Genomic DNA, 19,484 nt, shown 5'->3' on the forward strand with positions numbered 1-19,484 from the left:
CAGACATTGCTTTCTCTTCAATGATGCGCTTGAAGCGCTCTTCCTTTAGATCTTAGGAGGCCACTGGAGCTATGTGCTTTTAAATCTAGATTGGAAACTAATTTTGTTTTAGACCTGATTTTTTGTGTGTTCGTTGTCCTTGCCATAACAACTCTGATTAGCAAGAGTTGTTCAACATGCATACAATGAGGAACGTTCCATTGCCTGCAATGTCACTCATTATGTACATCCCCCCCCCCCCGCAACATTTATGGAAGAGTTATTATTGACGAAAGTGTTCAGGTTTTGATGTCGCGTGACAAGATAGTGTTTTGCTTAACAGGGTATCGCTGCTAAACATCTATAAAGAATGCGCGTTAACAGCCGCAGGGCGGCATCGCAACGTGTAACAACAAAACAACATTACTCACGGAAAAAAACCAACCCGCACGCAATTCATTTTAAAAAATATTGCCTTGATGAACGAACCAAAGAACGATCCGTTCCACCCACCAGGTGCGCCGGTTAATGCGAGGGCATTCATGGGCACTCGTATGACACGGGGCCCACAACAGCCTCGCTGCGTGCGCGTCCCCACGAGGAGGGATTTTAAAAAAATCTGCGCTGGGCCACTGCAGCCCGAGCCGATCTCTGAGCGTGCTGCGCTAACGACGGCTGGCTGCAGTGGCGCCAGTGTGACAACCGTTCCCGCGTGGCTAGTCAGCACGCGCCTTTTTAGTGGACGTCCAACCACCGTGGGCGAGATTCCAGCGCCTGGAGTAATCCACTTGATTTCCCACCAAAGCCTCGCAGACGTTACCTATATATCTGGTGACGTCCGCACCGAGCGATGGCGAAGATAAGTTATGAAAACATGAACGTTGTGAGATGTGGGTTCCGTAACGGCGATTGGCTGGAGAGCCCGACAAATGTGCGGCGTGTTGCTCAGCCAGTTTGTGCACATTCAATTTTACACAGCCGTTCCGCGGGAGAATTACAAAAGCATATTATCACTCCTCCACGCATCCGGTAAACCTCACCGAGCACCTCGACACCTTTTAATTAATGTCCTAGATTGTGTTGTTTGCTCAATTGATTTTTGTCATCTTCCCCTAATTTTATCCAAATCGTGCCATCGGTGTCACATCACGAGACCAATAACGGTCCAGACCTCTCGCAGAGCAGTGAAACTCATCGTTTTGGAGAGACGGTCCATGAAAGCAGGTATCACAGAGCTGCATCTGAGACCTCGGGTCCACACAAAGTTGAGGGCAGCAACCAACTCTGCATACGCGTGATATTTGTCTCACGGCAATAGGACGGATTTTTTTTCTCAGAGCTGGATTTAAGCCACATTACGTTCAGAACCAAATTTTACGTGACATGTTTATTTTCGCACAGTCATTGGTGAGTGGACTGACACCATAGACCACCATCAACTCATTACACTTTGAGGACCTGGTTGACCAAATAGGTAGCTGCCTGGATTTCAACCCACAGATCCCAGCGGTGCCACCTCGGTGCTTAATGACTGCGACGCGTGTGACAGGAAACCTGCATTCTGGAGAAAATGCATCGTAAAGTAAGGTCAAATTAATTCCCATATTGTGCTCCACATTGCAGTGGTGGAAGGATTTTTTTTGGTTCATTCAAAGTATTGTCACCATCCAAATGTTCGCTGCTTGTTTCAAGGGTTCTCAGCTCAAATCCGGCAGGCCACCCCGGTTAATACTGCAGGTGTATTTACCGTAAACACACGCCACATGTTTCACAGGAGACCATTACAGATCAAGTGACGTAATTTGAGATGTGTAGGCCGTTGCGTCAAATTAGGAAATATATATCGGCAAATTACTCAATTTGTGGTGCGCAGACTATTTCTGTGAAAAATAGCACCTCTGCAATAGCCTTGTGCTTGTAATGTACTCAACTGACATCCACTTGCAGGCCGGTGCCGAGTCACCTTGTGCTGCACAGGGACAGCTGCCCCTGGGGGTGCCCTTTGTTCGAGTTTACACAATGCAAGATGCTTTGGGTTGCCGAGAGATTTAAGCACAATATAGACGTGCTGATGAGTATTGTTCTCATTATTTATCCTAAAGGTTCTAAGAGTGGAGAAGCTGCTGATCCCAGAGAGAGCCGTGTGAGTTTCACTGGAAACTGAACAAAAAAATACGTGATCCCATTGAGTGTGAAGTTAAATCCGATAAAAAGCGGGAAAATCCCACTCTTGGGGTCAAATGTTACACCCAGACGATGCACACGTGAACTGTATAAACACGTGTGCATAAATGTTCGTATATCCGTATTTTACACGTATCATATTTACATACATGCGTATAAACATTACACATTCGTACGCTGAAGTAACAATCTAGGCAAGTGAGCACCTCCGATTATCACGGTTGGCTACGTACGGTGCAAAAGAAGTTCAACATATGTACAGCACTACAATACCTAAGGATAAAATAAATACGTAAATTATACGTAAAGACAGGATGCGCTTTTATTACCACTAAACATGGAAAAAAAATCCAAATTATACTGTTTATGCTCTAAATTGGCAGTTATTGCCGTTCGGTGTCGCGTTTGCGGTTATTGCACACATTAAGAGAATCGGCAGCGAAATAACCCAATTAATATGCTTTTTGGATAAGGTTCTTATCCAGTTAGCAGCTTTAGGATTCAAAAACGTTGGCACACATTGCGGGAACACCGCCAACTGCCTCTAACAGACTCAGAACGTGGGCTCCGGGCAACGGAATTCATTTCGTTTACTCTCCGAGCAAGATCAAGCCGCTTTAAATCAATGAGCGCTCATGAAGCGCATCATATACATTAGGGATATTTCCAGGCGTGGGGTTAATTAGTTCTGGATTTAAGCAGCGCATAAGCTGCAAATGCCAACTGACGCATAATTAGGGCCTGCAGGTTTCTAAGACGAGGCTGTATGATGATCCAGGCTTCCTTGCACCAACGGTAATAATGTTTTAGCAATGAAGTCCCCCGAGTCCGACTCGATAAAGACAGATGCTATTTGCGCGTGCCTTGTTGGTGTTGTTGCTGGCTGGAGGGATAAGGGGGCAGCAAAGGGCAATTCGTGTTCATAGCCAAAAGTTCAAGGGCTGCTTAATCAGAATCTTTATCTATAACTGGAGGGGGAATCCGACCGAGCTACAAAGCTCTATTTCACAGATGTCCAGTCAGGGAAAGGGGGGGTCAGAAAGTTACGACAACACACAATACAACAAAAACCACGGCAGGGGTGCAAAGTCTAGCAAAGGTCATAAAAAATCACTAAAAATCAAGATAATGAAACTAAACTCTTGTTTAATTTACTAGCTAAAGACCACCGAGCCATTCAGTCAGGTGGCTCGGCAGTAGACAGAGCGAGCCGCTCGCAATCGGAAGGGTGCCAAAAGTTGAAATCCTGGGTGGGGGGTGGACAGAGCCCATCAGATCTCCAAAAGGGTCGATAAAGCGAGCATCACCTCGTGGGGGAAGTCAACAGCTTCCATTCACGGCACGTGACCGTGGTGCATCAGCGGTAGAGCGGCCCGCTATCATAAGTTTGCGAGTTCAAAATCCTGGTTTGGTGGTTGACAACCGACCCCGCCATAGGAATGTGGAATTTCCACGACTGGCTCAGGGGCTGTAAACAAGAGATGAGGCGCCACCTCAATGCTAACCTGTATCGTTTTTAATGGGTGGCAGGTGGCCTCCAAGAGAACATGTGTTTGTTGCGCTATATATATGTAGGATTAATTTATTTACATGCCAAAGGGCAATCGGCATGCGAGGGAAGCACGCGAGTGCTTGTTACGTTTTTTTTCTCTCCCTCTCACCGACACGTAACAAACAAAGCACAGCGCTTTCATTTGACCTAGGGAGGGCCTCGTTGAGATTGATTCTCTATCGCAAAAGACCGAATTTGCATAAACACGGATATGGAGGGGCAGGCAATAATAGGAATTATTTTTTTTGTTATATATATATGAAAAACATTTAGTTGTAGGTAATTTAAAACGTGCAAGTTGTAATGAGGACAGAGACGATCAAAATGAGCCGAGCACATTCCTTTAGGGAAATGCGACTGATAATGGCCCTCCAACCAGCTACAGTCACTCGAGCGAAAGGTTTAGTAGACCAAGAGGCGATTGCTGATAACGTTGCCCGCAAAACACGAGGGGCTCGCATTAACATTCAGGCCGGAGCAGCGCACGGCAGTGGGAAAGGCAGCAGCTTTCTTGAGTGGTGCTCATCGACATGTGAATGAGCCTCTTTCGCACCGTACATTCTAATCGGAGTTGGGGGGCGGAAGGACGACGAAACTGAACACAAAAAGAAGTTCTAAAGAAATTCGTTTTTCGATCCAGATTTAAAAGTGTCGGCAGGAAGAGCGTTGCAGAAGGACATCTGAAAGCGTGCGATGCAGTGAGACTGTCTTTGTTCGTTGTGACGAATGTCTTCGTAGCAGCGGTTGTGGCATTGTATTACCAACGGGCGAGCCCGTTCTTGCCAAAGTGCCGCGCAACGCACGCGACGTTACATAACACGGCTCTAATCAGATTGATACATCCTCGCATGCGATGGTTTAACAGCATAACCGAAAGGACTCCGTTGACTATGGAACACTGAACGAAAGCACAATTACCAAACTGCAAAGAAAGCACTCTTATCGCGTACCCACTTTGAGCTCTTACATCACCGTGCGACTGACGCCGCGGAATAAAGAGGCAAACGAGCGCAGGATCGAGCTCTTTTGGAAACCTGAAGGCTACCATGAAAAGATGCGTGCCTCGTGAAGAGCGTTTTCAATCAGTGCGTGTTTTACTCGATAAAGGCACGAGAATCAGAAACACGGGTGCTGACAAGAGCAAGTGGAACAAAATCTGGCGAATTGCCCGATGATGCTGGATGCAATTACCAGCGAAACGTCGTACTCAAAAAAAAAAACTGTAAATGTTGTGGATTCACTATTCAACACACTGGTGGGCTAAAGTAGACTATTTGTCTTTTGTCAACGTGACACTTTTTTGCTGATTGGCCGAGTCGGGTGGTGGAGGGGTTACGACACATTTATAAATAACGCGATCCAACCCAAACACGTTTTTTATGAATAATATTGGTCGCGAAAGCCTACGTGTTAAACAGAATGACACAGAGACAGAAATAGGAACGCGTGGATCAGGGAACAATAAAAAACCAGAGACATCATTTGGACTCTGAAGAAAAGTGGCATTTGACTGCTGATGGAATGCGAAAGGAGAAGATTATCTGAAAGGATGATCACTGCGGAGGTGGAGGACTGAGATCAAGTCACGTGCAGAAGTGAGATGTACTGTGGCATCGCAGCACCACGAGGGATGATGGCAGCATGGGGATGCTTTCATCCACCAGTAGATAGACAATGGCTGATGATGGGGGGTGATGTGTGATGCCACGTAATATATCCATTCTTTCCTTCCCGCGAATGTTTTCCTCGCCCGTAAATAGACAGGCGACTTTAGTGAAATCCTGATGCTTTCATCGCATTTCACATGCTCCCATTAGAATTATTAATGGGAATGAACTTCAAGAAATGTTCAGCAGGACTGCGTAAAGAAGGCTACAGATGAACACAAAAGGTCATAGCAACAAGTTCGCTAAACAATTGTGAAATTATCCGTAAGAGGAGCAACAGCTGGAATATATAGCAGTGCACTGTGTACCTGGGACACCCCCCCCCCCCCTTTGAAGGTGGACCTGACATCTGTGAAAAAGAGCTTCATAGCTCATCAGATTCCTGCAGTCGAGATAATGATTCTGATCCTTCTGATAACGATTCTGAACAGGATGAAATGAAGAGGACACTGCACGATGCGGTTGTGACTACAGCACAGCCGGACGTGCGATTGTTTTGCAAAGCGGCCATTGTAATAAACAAATGAGCGGCAGTGAATGGAGCAATACACACAGATTTCACTTCGGCGAAACATGTCAATGTGTTGCGCCCAATGTACGACTCCGAGGCAGGTTGCGGTTAGGGGCTCACGCCACATTTATTAAGGGCCTACCCCAACTTCTTAGTTCTTTCGGTAAAGTCAGGTAGAAGGGAAATAATAAAATAATAAAATAACACATAATAGAATTATTCTCACGACGTTTCGGCTACAACGCAAGCAGCCGTCCTCAGGTGAAGAACAGGTCTGTCGGAAAGACAGCGTCTTGACGACCTGTTCTTCACCTGAGGACGGCTGCTTGCTTTGTGGCCGAAACGTCGTGAGAATATTTTATAATGTTTAATTTGTATTATTTTATTATTTCCCTTCTACGTGACTTTACCGAAAGAACCAAGAAGATGAATCCCTGCAGTCACGAAAGCTTTAAATCGAAAAGCTTACGCCAAGTTTGTTAAGGGCTCACGCCGAACCAAAACCCCCCTAACCTATAACTCCCCAGGGGACCCGGGTACTGTGATCCCTACAACCCGACTAACCCGGCTCTCCTCCCTGCCCCTGGGCCGGGACTACCCCCAACCTCGGCCGGTCGGGCGGAGTAGCCTCCCCTAGCCTCGTGTGAGGACCAACTACCCCGAGTCCCCACTCCTACCCCCCCGACCAACCCCGGTTACATCCTGGGTCCCCCTTTAAATACCCCCACCCGGGGGCATGACGTCACCCTCCCCCAAGGTCCGCCTGACGTCACGTTCTGCGACGCCACGCTCTCCGAGGGCGAGCGTGACGCGACGTCACCCACTACTCCTCTACACACGTAGGCGGCAAGGCTCACCTTGTAGAGTTGCTTGTTCACGAGCACGGGCAGCGTGCTCGCCGTGATGTCCACCTTTGGTGCCGCTGGAGGAGGACAACGAGAGAGGCATCGCGTTCGATGTGCGAATAATCACGGCCATGAGTCGCGCAACCAAGTAAGTCCGCATGAGAGGAAAGCCTCCCAAAATGCTTACGCAGAAGACGTTATTAAAAATGTTTTTGTTTAAAACGAAACGATAAACTATTTTTTATTTTACCAGGTGTGGCCTGCTTGAGCTATGTAGCTCTTTTGCAGAAGCGATCTTGCCACAAATGAAAGCTCAGCCAAGTGGCTTATCGTGCGGAAATTTTAGCAGCCAAATACTCGAAACGCCGCATGTTTTTGAATGTAGAGGGAAAAGCCTCGTGATGTATCACAGTCCAGAGACGTGACTGCCATTATTTTTAATTGTTATTTGCTATTATAAAAGGAATGGAACGTGTCCGAGAGGACGTTAAACCGAGGAGACCGAGTGATGAAATCAGTTCCTGTGCAGGTGCAAGCAAAATTATTGCATCACAGAATCATGAAAAATTATGGCGGATTGGGGAGGCCTTCATCCTGCAGTGGTTTGAACATGGTTGGTAATGCAATGGTTAGAGCCATTAGTGGTTAGAGCACTGCACTGCGAACCGAGCGACAAGAATTTAATTCCTAGCAGTGGAGAGTGATATTTGAATGGGGCATACTCCCCTTCACCAAACAATGACGATGAGAATGGTGAAGTATGGTAAAACAACCTCTGTGAACCGACATAGAATGGGAATGTCTTCATCTAGTAGTGGCTAGACAAATACAATTGTAAAAATTTTTTATGACATTATTCAAGTCAACATGTGCATCCACACATGTCAGCTTAGCTGTGTGCTTATGAATGCCACTGGGTAGAAATGTGGTTAGTACATTAGCCTCAAAATTGAAGGTCGTAGAGTTTAAAGCCACTCCTTTGGAATACGTCCACTTCCTGGGGAGACTATTGTATTAGCAATGTAAGGAATTACTGCAATGAAGGCCTTTATACGAAAAAGGTGACAGATTTAAACGTGACAGCCCTGTGCGATTTCCTCCAGGTGTAACGTAGTAGTTACTCCATCCCCCGTTTGACTATGGCTACGAGTCCCCTGCGTTTTTACCAAGGGCAAATATATTCTACTACATCGTTAGCCCTAAATATCTGATGCACTGACCCCAGCGATGGGCACTAAGAATTCCCTCCACTGGTTGAAGACCACCAGCACGGACGAGTGCGAGGTGATTTGTCATTTTCTCTGCGCAAGGAGGCACTTTGACTTTGGTTACACATATCTGCTTCCTTGTCTAAATATATGCTGCACTATGGTTGTGTTTAAGATTAATTTTTTTTCCCGTCCCCTTCGAATATTGGATTGTTGAATGTTTAGGCCCAAATTTTTTTGTATTTGTTTTTTAAGATTGGCATTTACTACATTTTCCTAGATGCACACAATTTAACGATTTGATGAATGCTAAACATTTATAATAGAATTAACAGGCCTGACTTTCAGATTTTTCTGACGAATTAAAAAATCTGGAACACATCTCTAACATTCATGCTGTATTCTAATACGTCTTTCATCGTATACCCGATTACATTCGTCGATTACATTGGTTATATATATATACACACACAAAATAATATATCCCCCATGTATAGCTTTAACAAACTTTTTGGGCAAATGCTGTTAGCGACCACCAATGAAGGTTGGTACGGAACACAAGGGGGTGGGGGATGGCCAACACCATGCCCGGCCTCCGTTGTCTTCCCAGTGGCGATGTTTATTCACTGCACGCAGGTACTCATTTGAGGCTGAGTCGATCTAGGGGAGCCCCAGGACCGGTTCAGATAATCATCATCACTGTTGTTGGCCGAACTCGGGCAGCCAGGTTCATAGCGCAGCTCACTAACCGCTACACTACTGCTCCAGTAAACCTAGTCTGCATACGCTGTTAAAATTTCTACACGTTATTCAAAGGCTTGCGTAAGTAGCCCGGGCCACAGGTGGCGAGAGGGGACGTGTGGGGACATGCGAAGGCGCTCACTTACAAAACACCTTGACGCTGGCTGTCGCCTCTCCCACGCCCGCCGGCCCCGCCGACACCTGGCAGATGAAGTCGCGCTCGTCTGCGGCCATCGTCGTGTTGAGCATCAGGGTGAAATCGGTGGCTTTGTTGACGCGGTCCGTGTAGTCGGTGCCTTCGTCGATCAGGAACTCCTTCGCGTCCTTGTAGATGATCCTCAGCCGCGTCAATTTCGAAATCTGCACGACGGTCAACCAGAAAGCGACGTTTTATCAACATCGTCGTCATCGGCCATGGTCAGGGGTCGGGAACCTGCGGCTGCGTAGCCGCGTGCGGCTCTTTCAGCGACCGCTTCGTGACGTCATTTAGGAAAGACCCCCAACCGTGTCTCATATTCATGCACGTTGCGGCCCTTGAAATATTGAGTTGTTTCGATTTAAAGCTTTCATGACTGCAGGGATTCATCTTCTTGGTTCTTTCGGTAAAGTCACTTGCGTTGTGGCCGAAACGTCGTGAGAATAATTTTATATGTTTTATTTTATTATTTTATTATTTCCCTTCTACGTGACTTTACCGAAAGAACCAAGAAGATATTAAGTTGTTGTTTTCACCGAATTCAAAATAAATGGCTCCTCCCTCTTGTTCTTTTGGTTGCCAATCCCTGGACATGTTCAATCACAGAGCCGTGTTTTTATTATAATGCAGCTGCGGTAGCATCGTGGTTAGAGTGCTCAGCTCACAATTGGAGGATGTACACTTGGAAATGTAAATGAACCACGCAGTATTTCTGTAGCCCTTCGTCAAGCGTGTGCTGCATGAACGTCTTCCCAAGTCACGCTGGTCATGGGGGCGAGGAAGGGGTGGTGTTTGACTATACTTCACAACAACATGCCACTGTGTACTACGGCAAGTAATTGAACCAGGCTTGCCAGGATCGTAGCAGCCCGCGCTCACTAAACGTTTCTCCGTGGCTGCCCACAGGGCGGTATGCCCCGTGCCACATGCGTCCAACCCCCGATTTGCCAGCGAGGCCCTGCTGCTCTACCGTTTGTGAAGCCAGCTGCCCCTAGGCCTCAACCTCCTGTGCACTTGGCGCTCATTCAAACACACACGCACGCACGCACGCAAGCACGCACACGCACGTGCTTGAGGCTGTTTTTGGGCATGCCGCGGGCATTTGCGGGGGATATAAATCTAAAAGAGTGCTACGGCATAAACAGGCCGTGTAATAAATACGTTGAGGCCAACAGCGCGTGCTGCCGCAGGTGGGCACGCGTCGTTGGAAGCGAGGCGGCGTGGAGGACAGGGCCAGGCAAGACCAAGCGGCCACTCGCTCCACACAAGTGGAACGCGAGAAGCAGCCCAGATTGTGACCATGGCCGCCACCCCAAGTCAGACGATCGCCCTGGAACTCCCGCTCTGAGAGCTGAGCGAAAGCTCCGTTCCCGGTGGCATTGCGACCATTCGCTCTGCCTCGCCTGAAGCTGTCGAATGAATCAGGAATCTCGACGTCAAACTACAACGGCTTCCCCAGCCATACGTAGAAGAAGAATAAGTAGTGGTAGGAGGAGGAGCGTCGTATTTGAAATCTAACAATTACTTCAAAGAAGATCAAAACACCATCCCGTCCACTCAAAGAACAACATTCCTGATAACGTCAATGCTTCTTATATATTGACCTGGTTATTAAAAGTTTAGACTTACTAAAAGGAAGCCTTTATATCACAATAGGTGAGTGGCAGGTGGCATATTGTACTTTTTTCCTTACCAGAAAGATATCAAGATAAGCATTCTAGCTGGCATAATGCAGCAGCATTTAATTATTAATTTGACCATGACCACAGCGCTGTTGTGATTTACCAAGGGCAAATATATTGCATACTGCTAGGCCCGTGGCAGGCATGCAAGCTCGCTTTGGTTCAGAGCCAAAATCACAATCCGCTTGGGCCAAAAACACAACGCATGACTTCCAAAAATATGTGTCCCCCCCACAGCGGGTGTATCGTGTGGCACACCGGCCGCACAAAGTGCACGAGTTGTTTCTCCAAAACGTCGTGCAAAAAGGAAATGTGTACGTGACTCACTGACGAGGGGGGGGGGAGGGGGAAGGCACAATCACAATGGGTGCAAAATTGTCAAATGTGTTGCAAAAATGCATCACTTCATTCACGGTATGAATGAATGAATGATGTAAATTATAACGGTGCTCTTCGCGAACTCGTCGATGTGATTGAGACGGTAACACGCGAAGACAACTAGTCCCTGTTTAGCCTTGTACAAGCTGTTGGGGCAAGTGCTGTTGGGCAGCACCTACTAAGGTTAACACGGTGCACAAGGGAGCGGTGTGCTCAGCACCGCGCTCACCTGCCTTTGTCTCTCCCAGTTGCCGATGTTATGACACCGCACCAGGTACGCGTTTGTGGCCGAGTTGACCTCAGGAAGGCCCAGGACAGGTTCCGATATTCAACACTGATGTTAGCCGTGAGTGCTGAGTCCGTTATAACTACACGACCGCTCCCCGCAAATACATCTGCATACACATATAAAATGTTCCCCTGTATAGCCTCAACAGACTGTTGGGACAAGTGCAGTTAGCGAGCACCTAAAAAGGTCAGCACGACACCCGAAGGGGTGGGTGGCCAGTATCACACCTGGCTGCCTCTTTCTCCCAGTGGTGAGGCTGAGTCACACTTACATGGATGGATGGATACACAGCATTGCATAGCAGCATGCACATGTGCTATCCCAATGCACACAATGATTTCTCCCAACAGAGACGATAAACAGTTACGTATGTATGTACGTATGTTGAACTTATTTTGCACCATACGTAGCCAACCGTGATAATCAGAGATGCTTGGGGAAGGAAAATCAGAAGTGCGGGGTACTCACGATGAACCATTGCACGTTCACAGCATCGCTGATGGATGATTTGTATGTGCAGGGGATCTCCAGAGGCTTTCCCAGTTCCACCTCGACAATCGGGCTCACGTTGACGGTGATTGCTGCCAGAGTGCCTGGAACAACGGAAGGGGGGAGGATGAGGCTGTTAATTAACGCATCGCGAACGTGAGCGCAAAGCCACTGGCGCATTGGAAAGGGCGGCAAAGAAAGATACCGGAGAATCGGACACTGTGCGTAACAATATCAGGACCATATTATTAAACTCGCATCGTACGGCGGCGATCGTGTGGGCGTTAAGGGCGCATGGTGTTTTGACGACGCGAATTCATACATGGGGCACAAAAATCTCACTGCGTGCACGATTGTGCACACTGGCCGAGATGAAAATGCTGCAATTTCAAATAATGTCACAGAAGGAAATCTAATTAAGCCCAATTATTGTAAAATTTCACTTCAGTGGACGCACACACCTGTCCCCACACGAATGAAGATGCCGTGGGGCAGGCGTAATGTCAGGCAGGGGGACACCAAACAATCTCAAAACGTGATTTCATGCCAAAATAAACACAGAGGCGGTGCTCATCCACTATTCACAGATCCGAGCCAGTGGTGGAAATTCCACCTCCCTATGGCGGGGGTGGCAGATCCATTTATAGGACAACCACCGGAGGGCCGAGTTAACGTCCAATTGGAATTTTCGAACTCGAAACATTTGCGATCGGGGGGCCCTTCACGCTACTGCTGAGTCACCTAGCCGGATACACAGCACGGATACACACACCGCAATGCAGTGAATCACACAGCGCGTTGGTGCCCCGCCAGCTTGCATTCACAACGTCCAAACTGCCTGCAATTTCACGCATAATTGATAGTAAATGTTCGCGCGATGGATAAGATGCGTGCTGCTCAGACCGGCATGTGGTAATGACCAATATCACCCCCCCCCCTCTCTGCCTTCATTGCTCGCGCGTTTGGCTACTAAAGCGAAGTTTTACAATACAGCACGCTTCGGGGAAATGAAGGCAAGAAAGAGAGAAAGATTGTGCCATATCTCACAATGACGAGGGTATGACCTTATACCGTAGAAGCATAAAATATATAAAAAATATATATAAAAGATATACTATTTCTGCAGCTGAATGACGTTGAGAAGAGACAAAGAGAGTAGAAATGCTTAGAAGGGCATTGAAGATGTGGCCAGGACAGGGCAGAAGAAACAGAGGGAGACTGCGGAAGAGATGATGGCAGGATGCGGTGGAACGAGATATGAGGACAGTTGATGTCACCCGAGAAGAGACGCAAAATAGAGATACTGTACACGGAGAAATTAAATCTGAGCACCCGAGCCAATGCAATAATGGTAATTGGTGGCTTAGAAGAAGACATGGCTGAATGGTCTGTGGCAATATAAAAAAAAGCACATAATTGCATTTCCCTACAACAATTCACACGTTGCTATGCATGTGTTGAAATATTTACAAAATACACATGAGTGACGTTCTTGGACATTGGTCTTTAATACGTTAAACCTATCTAAATATGTCCAATATGTCTCACTAATCAACCCAGGTATTTCATTTATTTCAGAGAATATATGCAGTAAATACCTAGCACGGCTGCCACTCTCAGTGAACCAGAGCCCTCCGATGCCTCGGCCAAGAGCTCTCTCTTGCGGTTTACACTTAAAAAAAAAAGTAATTGCCGTGAATTCAATAACATGTTTTACTTTAATTAGTTATCCACAAATACACTGCTGTTTGTTTTTACTGCAATTAACCTGACAGAGAATCTGAGCCTTCTACATCCAATAAGCCAGACATCCACCACCGCTTGATGCCGATGGGAAGAGAGTCGGATTAACCTGCACAGTCACAATTTTGTGTTTACGCATTTTACAATTCTACACATTGCGGTCGTTAATTGTGCTTACAATATTGGGCCAACTTTCCATGTATAATTGGTACGTGTGAGATGTATTTATATGTAGCAATAGAAGCATTTATTAGAAGAGTACACAAGTGATGCCATCACATCTACGCCTCTATTTAAGGAACGAAACAGGTGGACTTCTCTACAAATCTGGCTGTCGCCTGATGAAGCTGGTTGTAATTACTGGCGAAACGTCGTACTCAGATTGTAAGTGTTGTGGCTTGGCTCTCCAACACACCGGTGTTGCTGTACTAGTGACGAATTGGCACGTTCCGTTTACGTGACAAACCTTAATAATTGGCTGTGTCGGGTGGTGGCGGGTTTAACGACACATTTATATTTACGCGATCTAACCTAAAAAAACCTGTATTGTGGGAGTAATTTATTTATTTATTTGCTTGCTCATACCGCACATGCACCATAAGTGGAAAGTCTCTCCCCCCATAATTACTCTGGCTTCGAGAGCTTTTGCTCAAACTCACTCCTTCCTCTCTCTGCTCCCACTTCACACAGAACTGACCACGCAACGCTGCATTGCACACGAGCCGAGACGTAAGAAAACAACATGTAAATGTGTTCTATATCAAAGCTGTCACTTGACACCAATGAAATAAGTTCTGGATTGAACATAGACCCGCAGTTAACATATTTATTTCCTTATCTAAAACCCCGCTTCCAATCTCCTCCCTCTAGCAAGGCAATGCTGTCCCACACACTCAGCTATCTAATCCATTTCTCTGTGTTAACACCGATGCCCTCACATGCCCAACGATTTATAGATCTCTGCTTCCCATACCTACGTGCTCATGCATTACATTTGCACGACTATCATTTTTACTCCAGGGGCCATGGAAGCTACAGCCAGTCCACACGTTTACCTTGACCCGGTTCCATACTTTAGTTAGATTATAACTAAAAGCTAGATGGTTTTATGAATATAAAAAGGCACATCATCATCATCATTGGCTACGGTCAATCCATTCCTGGATGAAGGCCTCCCAATGCTCCATCTCCTGCGTGGACATCCTCTCCGACGTGTCCCATCCCTTCGCTGCCATGCCGCTATCGCTCTTGACCCTCGACCCGTCTAGCAGCATGCCCTGCCCATGCCCGATTACTTTTTTCCCGTAAGCAGTTCGGATGATGGCATTCACCTGCATGCGTTTCTCTCGGCCATGTGTTCTAAAAAAGAGAATAGATTTTACCCTTTCTGGCAATGAAACAGGTGTTAAGATGTTCAAACACCAAATGAATGCCTCTTCAAAGGCATCGAGTCTGCATTAACCACACGTGCTTGTGGAAAAACATGCAAACAAACATGCTCTGATAACAACACGTGCCTTGTCTTTGAAGCTGATCGGCCTACAACCAGAGACAGCCTTCTTTATGGTCTAGTCTCAAAAGTGTGAGACCAGAGAACGCCAAAAGGCGAACAGCACAAAGACAAAATATCAGAACACATATCTGGCGTCGAGCAATTATATCTACGGGAACTTTTTGCCAGTGACTAGCGACCTTTATACCGGCAAAAGGGTCCCATAGATACTTGCGTTCTATCTCTCAGCTTCATTTCGAGCATTGCATCATTCGCTTGGTTCGTCGCGCACTTAAAAAAAAAATCGTCGTTCCGTGTTCCGTGTTGACGACCTCGTTTCTGAATGCCACCCCCAACCAAATGATGTCAACAACGATACGTGGTCCGCAATGCTGCAACACACCACGCACCGGCGGCGCAAACTACGGAGAAGTTTGCAGGGCTCGAGAATCACGGGGCGCATTCATTCCGGTATGTGTGTAATTTATTACCGACGTGTGTTTATGACCACAGTGGAAACACACTTTAAAAAAAAATAAACACATAAAAAAAATTCTATGCCCCAACTCGTTTTCAGCATTTGAGTACCCAAAGGTGTTCGCTAATTCTGGCTTGGCAGGATGAGTGGCATTTTTTGACTGCTTCACATGTGGAGGGGCACATTTATTGAAATAAATAAACATATTTCCCCCCCTGGATAATCCCTTGAGATGGGACGTCTGATTTGCACGGTTAGTCCAGGGGTGTCAAGTGACACGTGTGTAACAAACACGTCATGACACGCAGAGAGACATGCCAATTTTCAAAACGTATACAGGTCCCAAAGATTTCAATGCTCGACCCCAACTAGAAATGCTCTGAGACTTGCACTGTCTTTGTGTTGTTTGCCTTTTGGATTACGCTGGTCAACAAAAAAACTAGTTTTTTTCTGGCCTGGACTTTTGCAGCTGTTTTAGACTAATTTCAGGGTGTTGATTCCAAATCTGATCTCAGATTTGCTCTATCACATCTCATTTTATGCTATCGGCATACCCTATTTTCATTGATTTTACCCGAAAGTAACTCTGTCACTTATGATTGCAAGTTGTTGCGAGTCAGTGACTGCTTTAGTGATAAAATATGGTGCTGTATTTTTGGGATAGTGTGTTTATAATATAATTTTATGTAGATATCCACATTTATTTAATATTTTTCTTCTGCAGTTTTTATTGAAAATGCAATATTTGATATCTCAAAAACCTGATGTGATAGACAAAAACTGATGCCAGATTTGGAATCAGCACCCCAAAATTACCTTAAACCCGTTGGAATATCTTATGCCAGAAAAAGTGTGTTGACCAGTGTTATCTGGTCTAAAACCGATGAGACTAGGCCATAAAGAAGGCTGTCTCTGGTGTAGGCCAATCAGTTTCAAGGACAATGCATACAGTCAGTTTAACACGTAGGCTTGCGCGACCAATATTATCCATAATAACAATTACAAATTGTAATTGTCGGGGGCTTTATTCTCCAACACACAAGCGGTGTGCTGAACTAGTAACGAATTGGCACGTTCTGTTTACGTGACAAACCTTACTAATTGGCTGTGTCGGGTGGTGGCGTGTTTAACGGCACGTTTATATTTACGCGATGTAACCCAAAAAAACCTCGATTATGGATGCATATATTATCAGACTATGTTTGTTTGCGTGTTTTTCCACAAGTATACGTGGTTAATGCAGACTTGATGCCTTGAAAAAGGTATCATACCTTTTAATGCATCGAATGATAATTGATGATAATATATGCATCCAATGCATTTATGCATTTAACGTCGTACTTGGTTAAGCACACACACACACGTATATATACAAATATTGCGGTTCACGCAGAACGCTGAAACCATAACCAGGAGCATCTCGCAAACTTGTCTTTATCCAAAATGACTGCACGCCCACTGAACAAATGATGTCACTATCATCGTCGAAAATCTGCACAGCCGCGCGCATTTACATTCGATGCCTCTTACGAGCACAAAAAGCTTCGCGTGGTAATTTGGTTGATGGAAATTAGGGCACTTTGCAGGAAGGCTTTGCGTGAAATCAGCCAACACGACACGCAGTGCTTCCCATGCTTCAAGTGCAGATGGTTTCATATCTGATCGGTATTAACTTCATACGTCAACAACTAAGACTGTTGCCTAACATATGAAAAAGAGGTCTGAGAAAATACAGCTTATGCCTTACCCTTCAGCAACCTGCTCTGACCAGCGTGATGAAGCATTATATGATGGGAGACTACATTTGGGGGCTGATTCGTGAAAGTGATTTACAGTATAATCGTAAATCTCGAAAAACGATTCACTTTTAAATCTCTTGTAGTCATTTTTGTATTACTTTAGTATACATTACATGTTAATTTTGATTCATATGTTCTTTTTTGCTGACTTTATGTGAACAAAAAGACACAAATTTGCCTATTTTCTCATTGAAAATAGGTACATTTCAAAATATCACTGTCCTGGTCACAAAAGCAAAGTTTGTAGGGAATAATAGCCATTCTCTATACTTTTTAAGCATAAGCAAATCCGAAATAACACTTACTACCCAGGAACAAAAATTGTGTTACGTAGTGTCATCAGTCCAAACTCCATTGCCGACCCGGCATGGCAAGTCATTCATCCAGCAGTAGAATGATAGAGAGCTGGCCATAATGGCTCACCACTTCCTGTTGACAAGCCCAGAGCCATTGGTGGTAATTCCACATTTCTATGGCAGGGTGTGGGTCTATCAACCACCACAAAGTGGTACGCACTGTATTGACCCCAGAGGGAGGGATGATGGGTCTGGGTCAAACCCTGACCAGGATTTGAACTCGCAAGCTTCGATTGTGAGTTGCTCTCGTTCTACCGCCGAGGAACCTCAGGCACTTGCCATGAATGGAAGCCGCTGTGTAGCGATCGAGCAACAAGGGTATACAAGACGTGGTCATGTTGTGCCTTTGTTAACAGCGATCACAAAACAACTGTGAACCGGCTTCCCTTGAAAGATTACTCGAGTCAACGAGCTCCATTCCTCCAGAACGTTAAAGTTTTTCTTGGCTCTGAATTGTGTGATTACGGTACCATGCTTGCCCATTAGTATCACAATAACTGCGCGTGTAATTGAGCAAGAGCAGGAGGAAATGTGCTGACGGGTCTTCTTCCTGGCAAGAACCTTAACAGAAGACTGACCAGCTAATCGTCCGTATCAAGACAAGCGTTAATATTCTCTGCAGATAACTTTGAAACGTCTTTCACCAAAAGCTAACAAGACAATTAACGAATTTTTTTTTTCAGGGATTCAATAAAACCTTCGAGTTCAAAATGAAGTGAGCGGCGACAGAGAAGCCAAGTGAACGCAGTTTGCTGCCAGAGTGGAAAACTCATCGTTATCATAAGCCACGCTCTATCTACTGCTTAATGAAGGCCTCCTCAAGTCATCGCCACCTCTCATGACCCTGAGATGCAACAAGACAAAGATCCCCCCGTATAGCCTCAAAAGACTTTTGGTGGCAAGTGCTGTTCGTGAGCACCTATGAAGGCCGCATGGCAGACAAGGGGGTGGTGGCCAGCGCCACGCCCATTGGCGATGTTTTCGACCCAGGCTAGGCCCAAGATCGGTTCAGATAATCATCACTGGCGTTGACCGTGAGTGGGAATCGAACTCGGGTCACTGGGTTCGTAGGGCAGTGCGCTAATCACTGCACCATCACTCGACCCACCCAGCACCTGCACATGAGCTGACCTTATCATTGTTTCATTTCTTCGGCGGACGTCCTCTCGAATGTGCTCTGTTCCTTGGCTGCCACTCCGTTATTATTCTTAACCATCGGCCATAACCCTTTCCAGCGACACGTCCTGCCCAGGGCTACTCACTTTTGTCAAGTGACCGTGTCATGTTTGCCTGCGGAGGGTGGCACGGCTAGAAGGATTTCACTCGTAAGCTTGAGTCCTCCACATATCGATGCACGCACATCTCGTGTCCTTTTTTGCAACCATGTACCCTATGGGTTGGGTATGCCCTCGGGCCATTGGCACTTTAAAACGGCGCTACACTGAGAAAAACATTTGTACAGCTCCAGTGACCCTCCCAGAGAGAATTTTCCATTATAACACGGGTAGCCTCAAACCGCCGGTGTTACTCTTCTCCCTCGACGACGCCCGCGTTACATTGGGCTTTCACCACTGTAGCTGGAATGATGTCATGAACCTGCATGTGTTATCTAAGCCACGTGGCTCCTCTTTCTTTCTTTCTTTCAGCATATTTCCAAAACACCCATCTGTTCCAAACACCCTATTTCAGTTTTTGTTTCATTTCTAGATATTTTAGTTGTTTTTGTTCTTGATGACGACCATGCTGCTGAGGCATAGAAAACTCTCGCCAGCACTCGACTTCAAGCTGGGCCGCACACCTGCGTCAATGGCCTGTGAAACGTTCCCGGCACCCTGGCCACACCACGTCCAAAATAGCTTGCAACGATGGCCCGCAGCTACTGGTCACGTGCCACA

General features: G+C 46.2%; 1 protein-coding gene across 1 annotated transcript in view; it reads right to left on the reverse strand.

Moving 5' to 3' along the window:
• LOC144942893 (CD166 antigen-like) overlaps positions 1-19,484 on the reverse strand; it is an 80,645-nt gene that overhangs the window by 34,758 nt on the left and 26,403 nt on the right. The window contains exons 3-5 of the mRNA XM_078869894.1: positions 11,701-11,825; positions 8,834-9,047; positions 6,751-6,815 (exon numbers count right to left, since the gene is read on the reverse strand). Coding sequence (XP_078726020.1) covers positions 6,751-6,815; positions 8,834-9,047; positions 11,701-11,825 — 404 coding nt within the window. The remainder of the gene's footprint in view (positions 1-6,750; positions 6,816-8,833; positions 9,048-11,700; positions 11,826-19,484) is intronic.

The sequence above is a fragment of the Lampetra fluviatilis genome, chromosome 29, assembly GCF_964198595.1.
Source record: "Lampetra fluviatilis chromosome 29, kcLamFluv1.1, whole genome shotgun sequence".
Taxonomy (NCBI): domain Eukaryota; kingdom Metazoa; phylum Chordata; class Hyperoartia; order Petromyzontiformes; family Petromyzontidae; genus Lampetra; species Lampetra fluviatilis.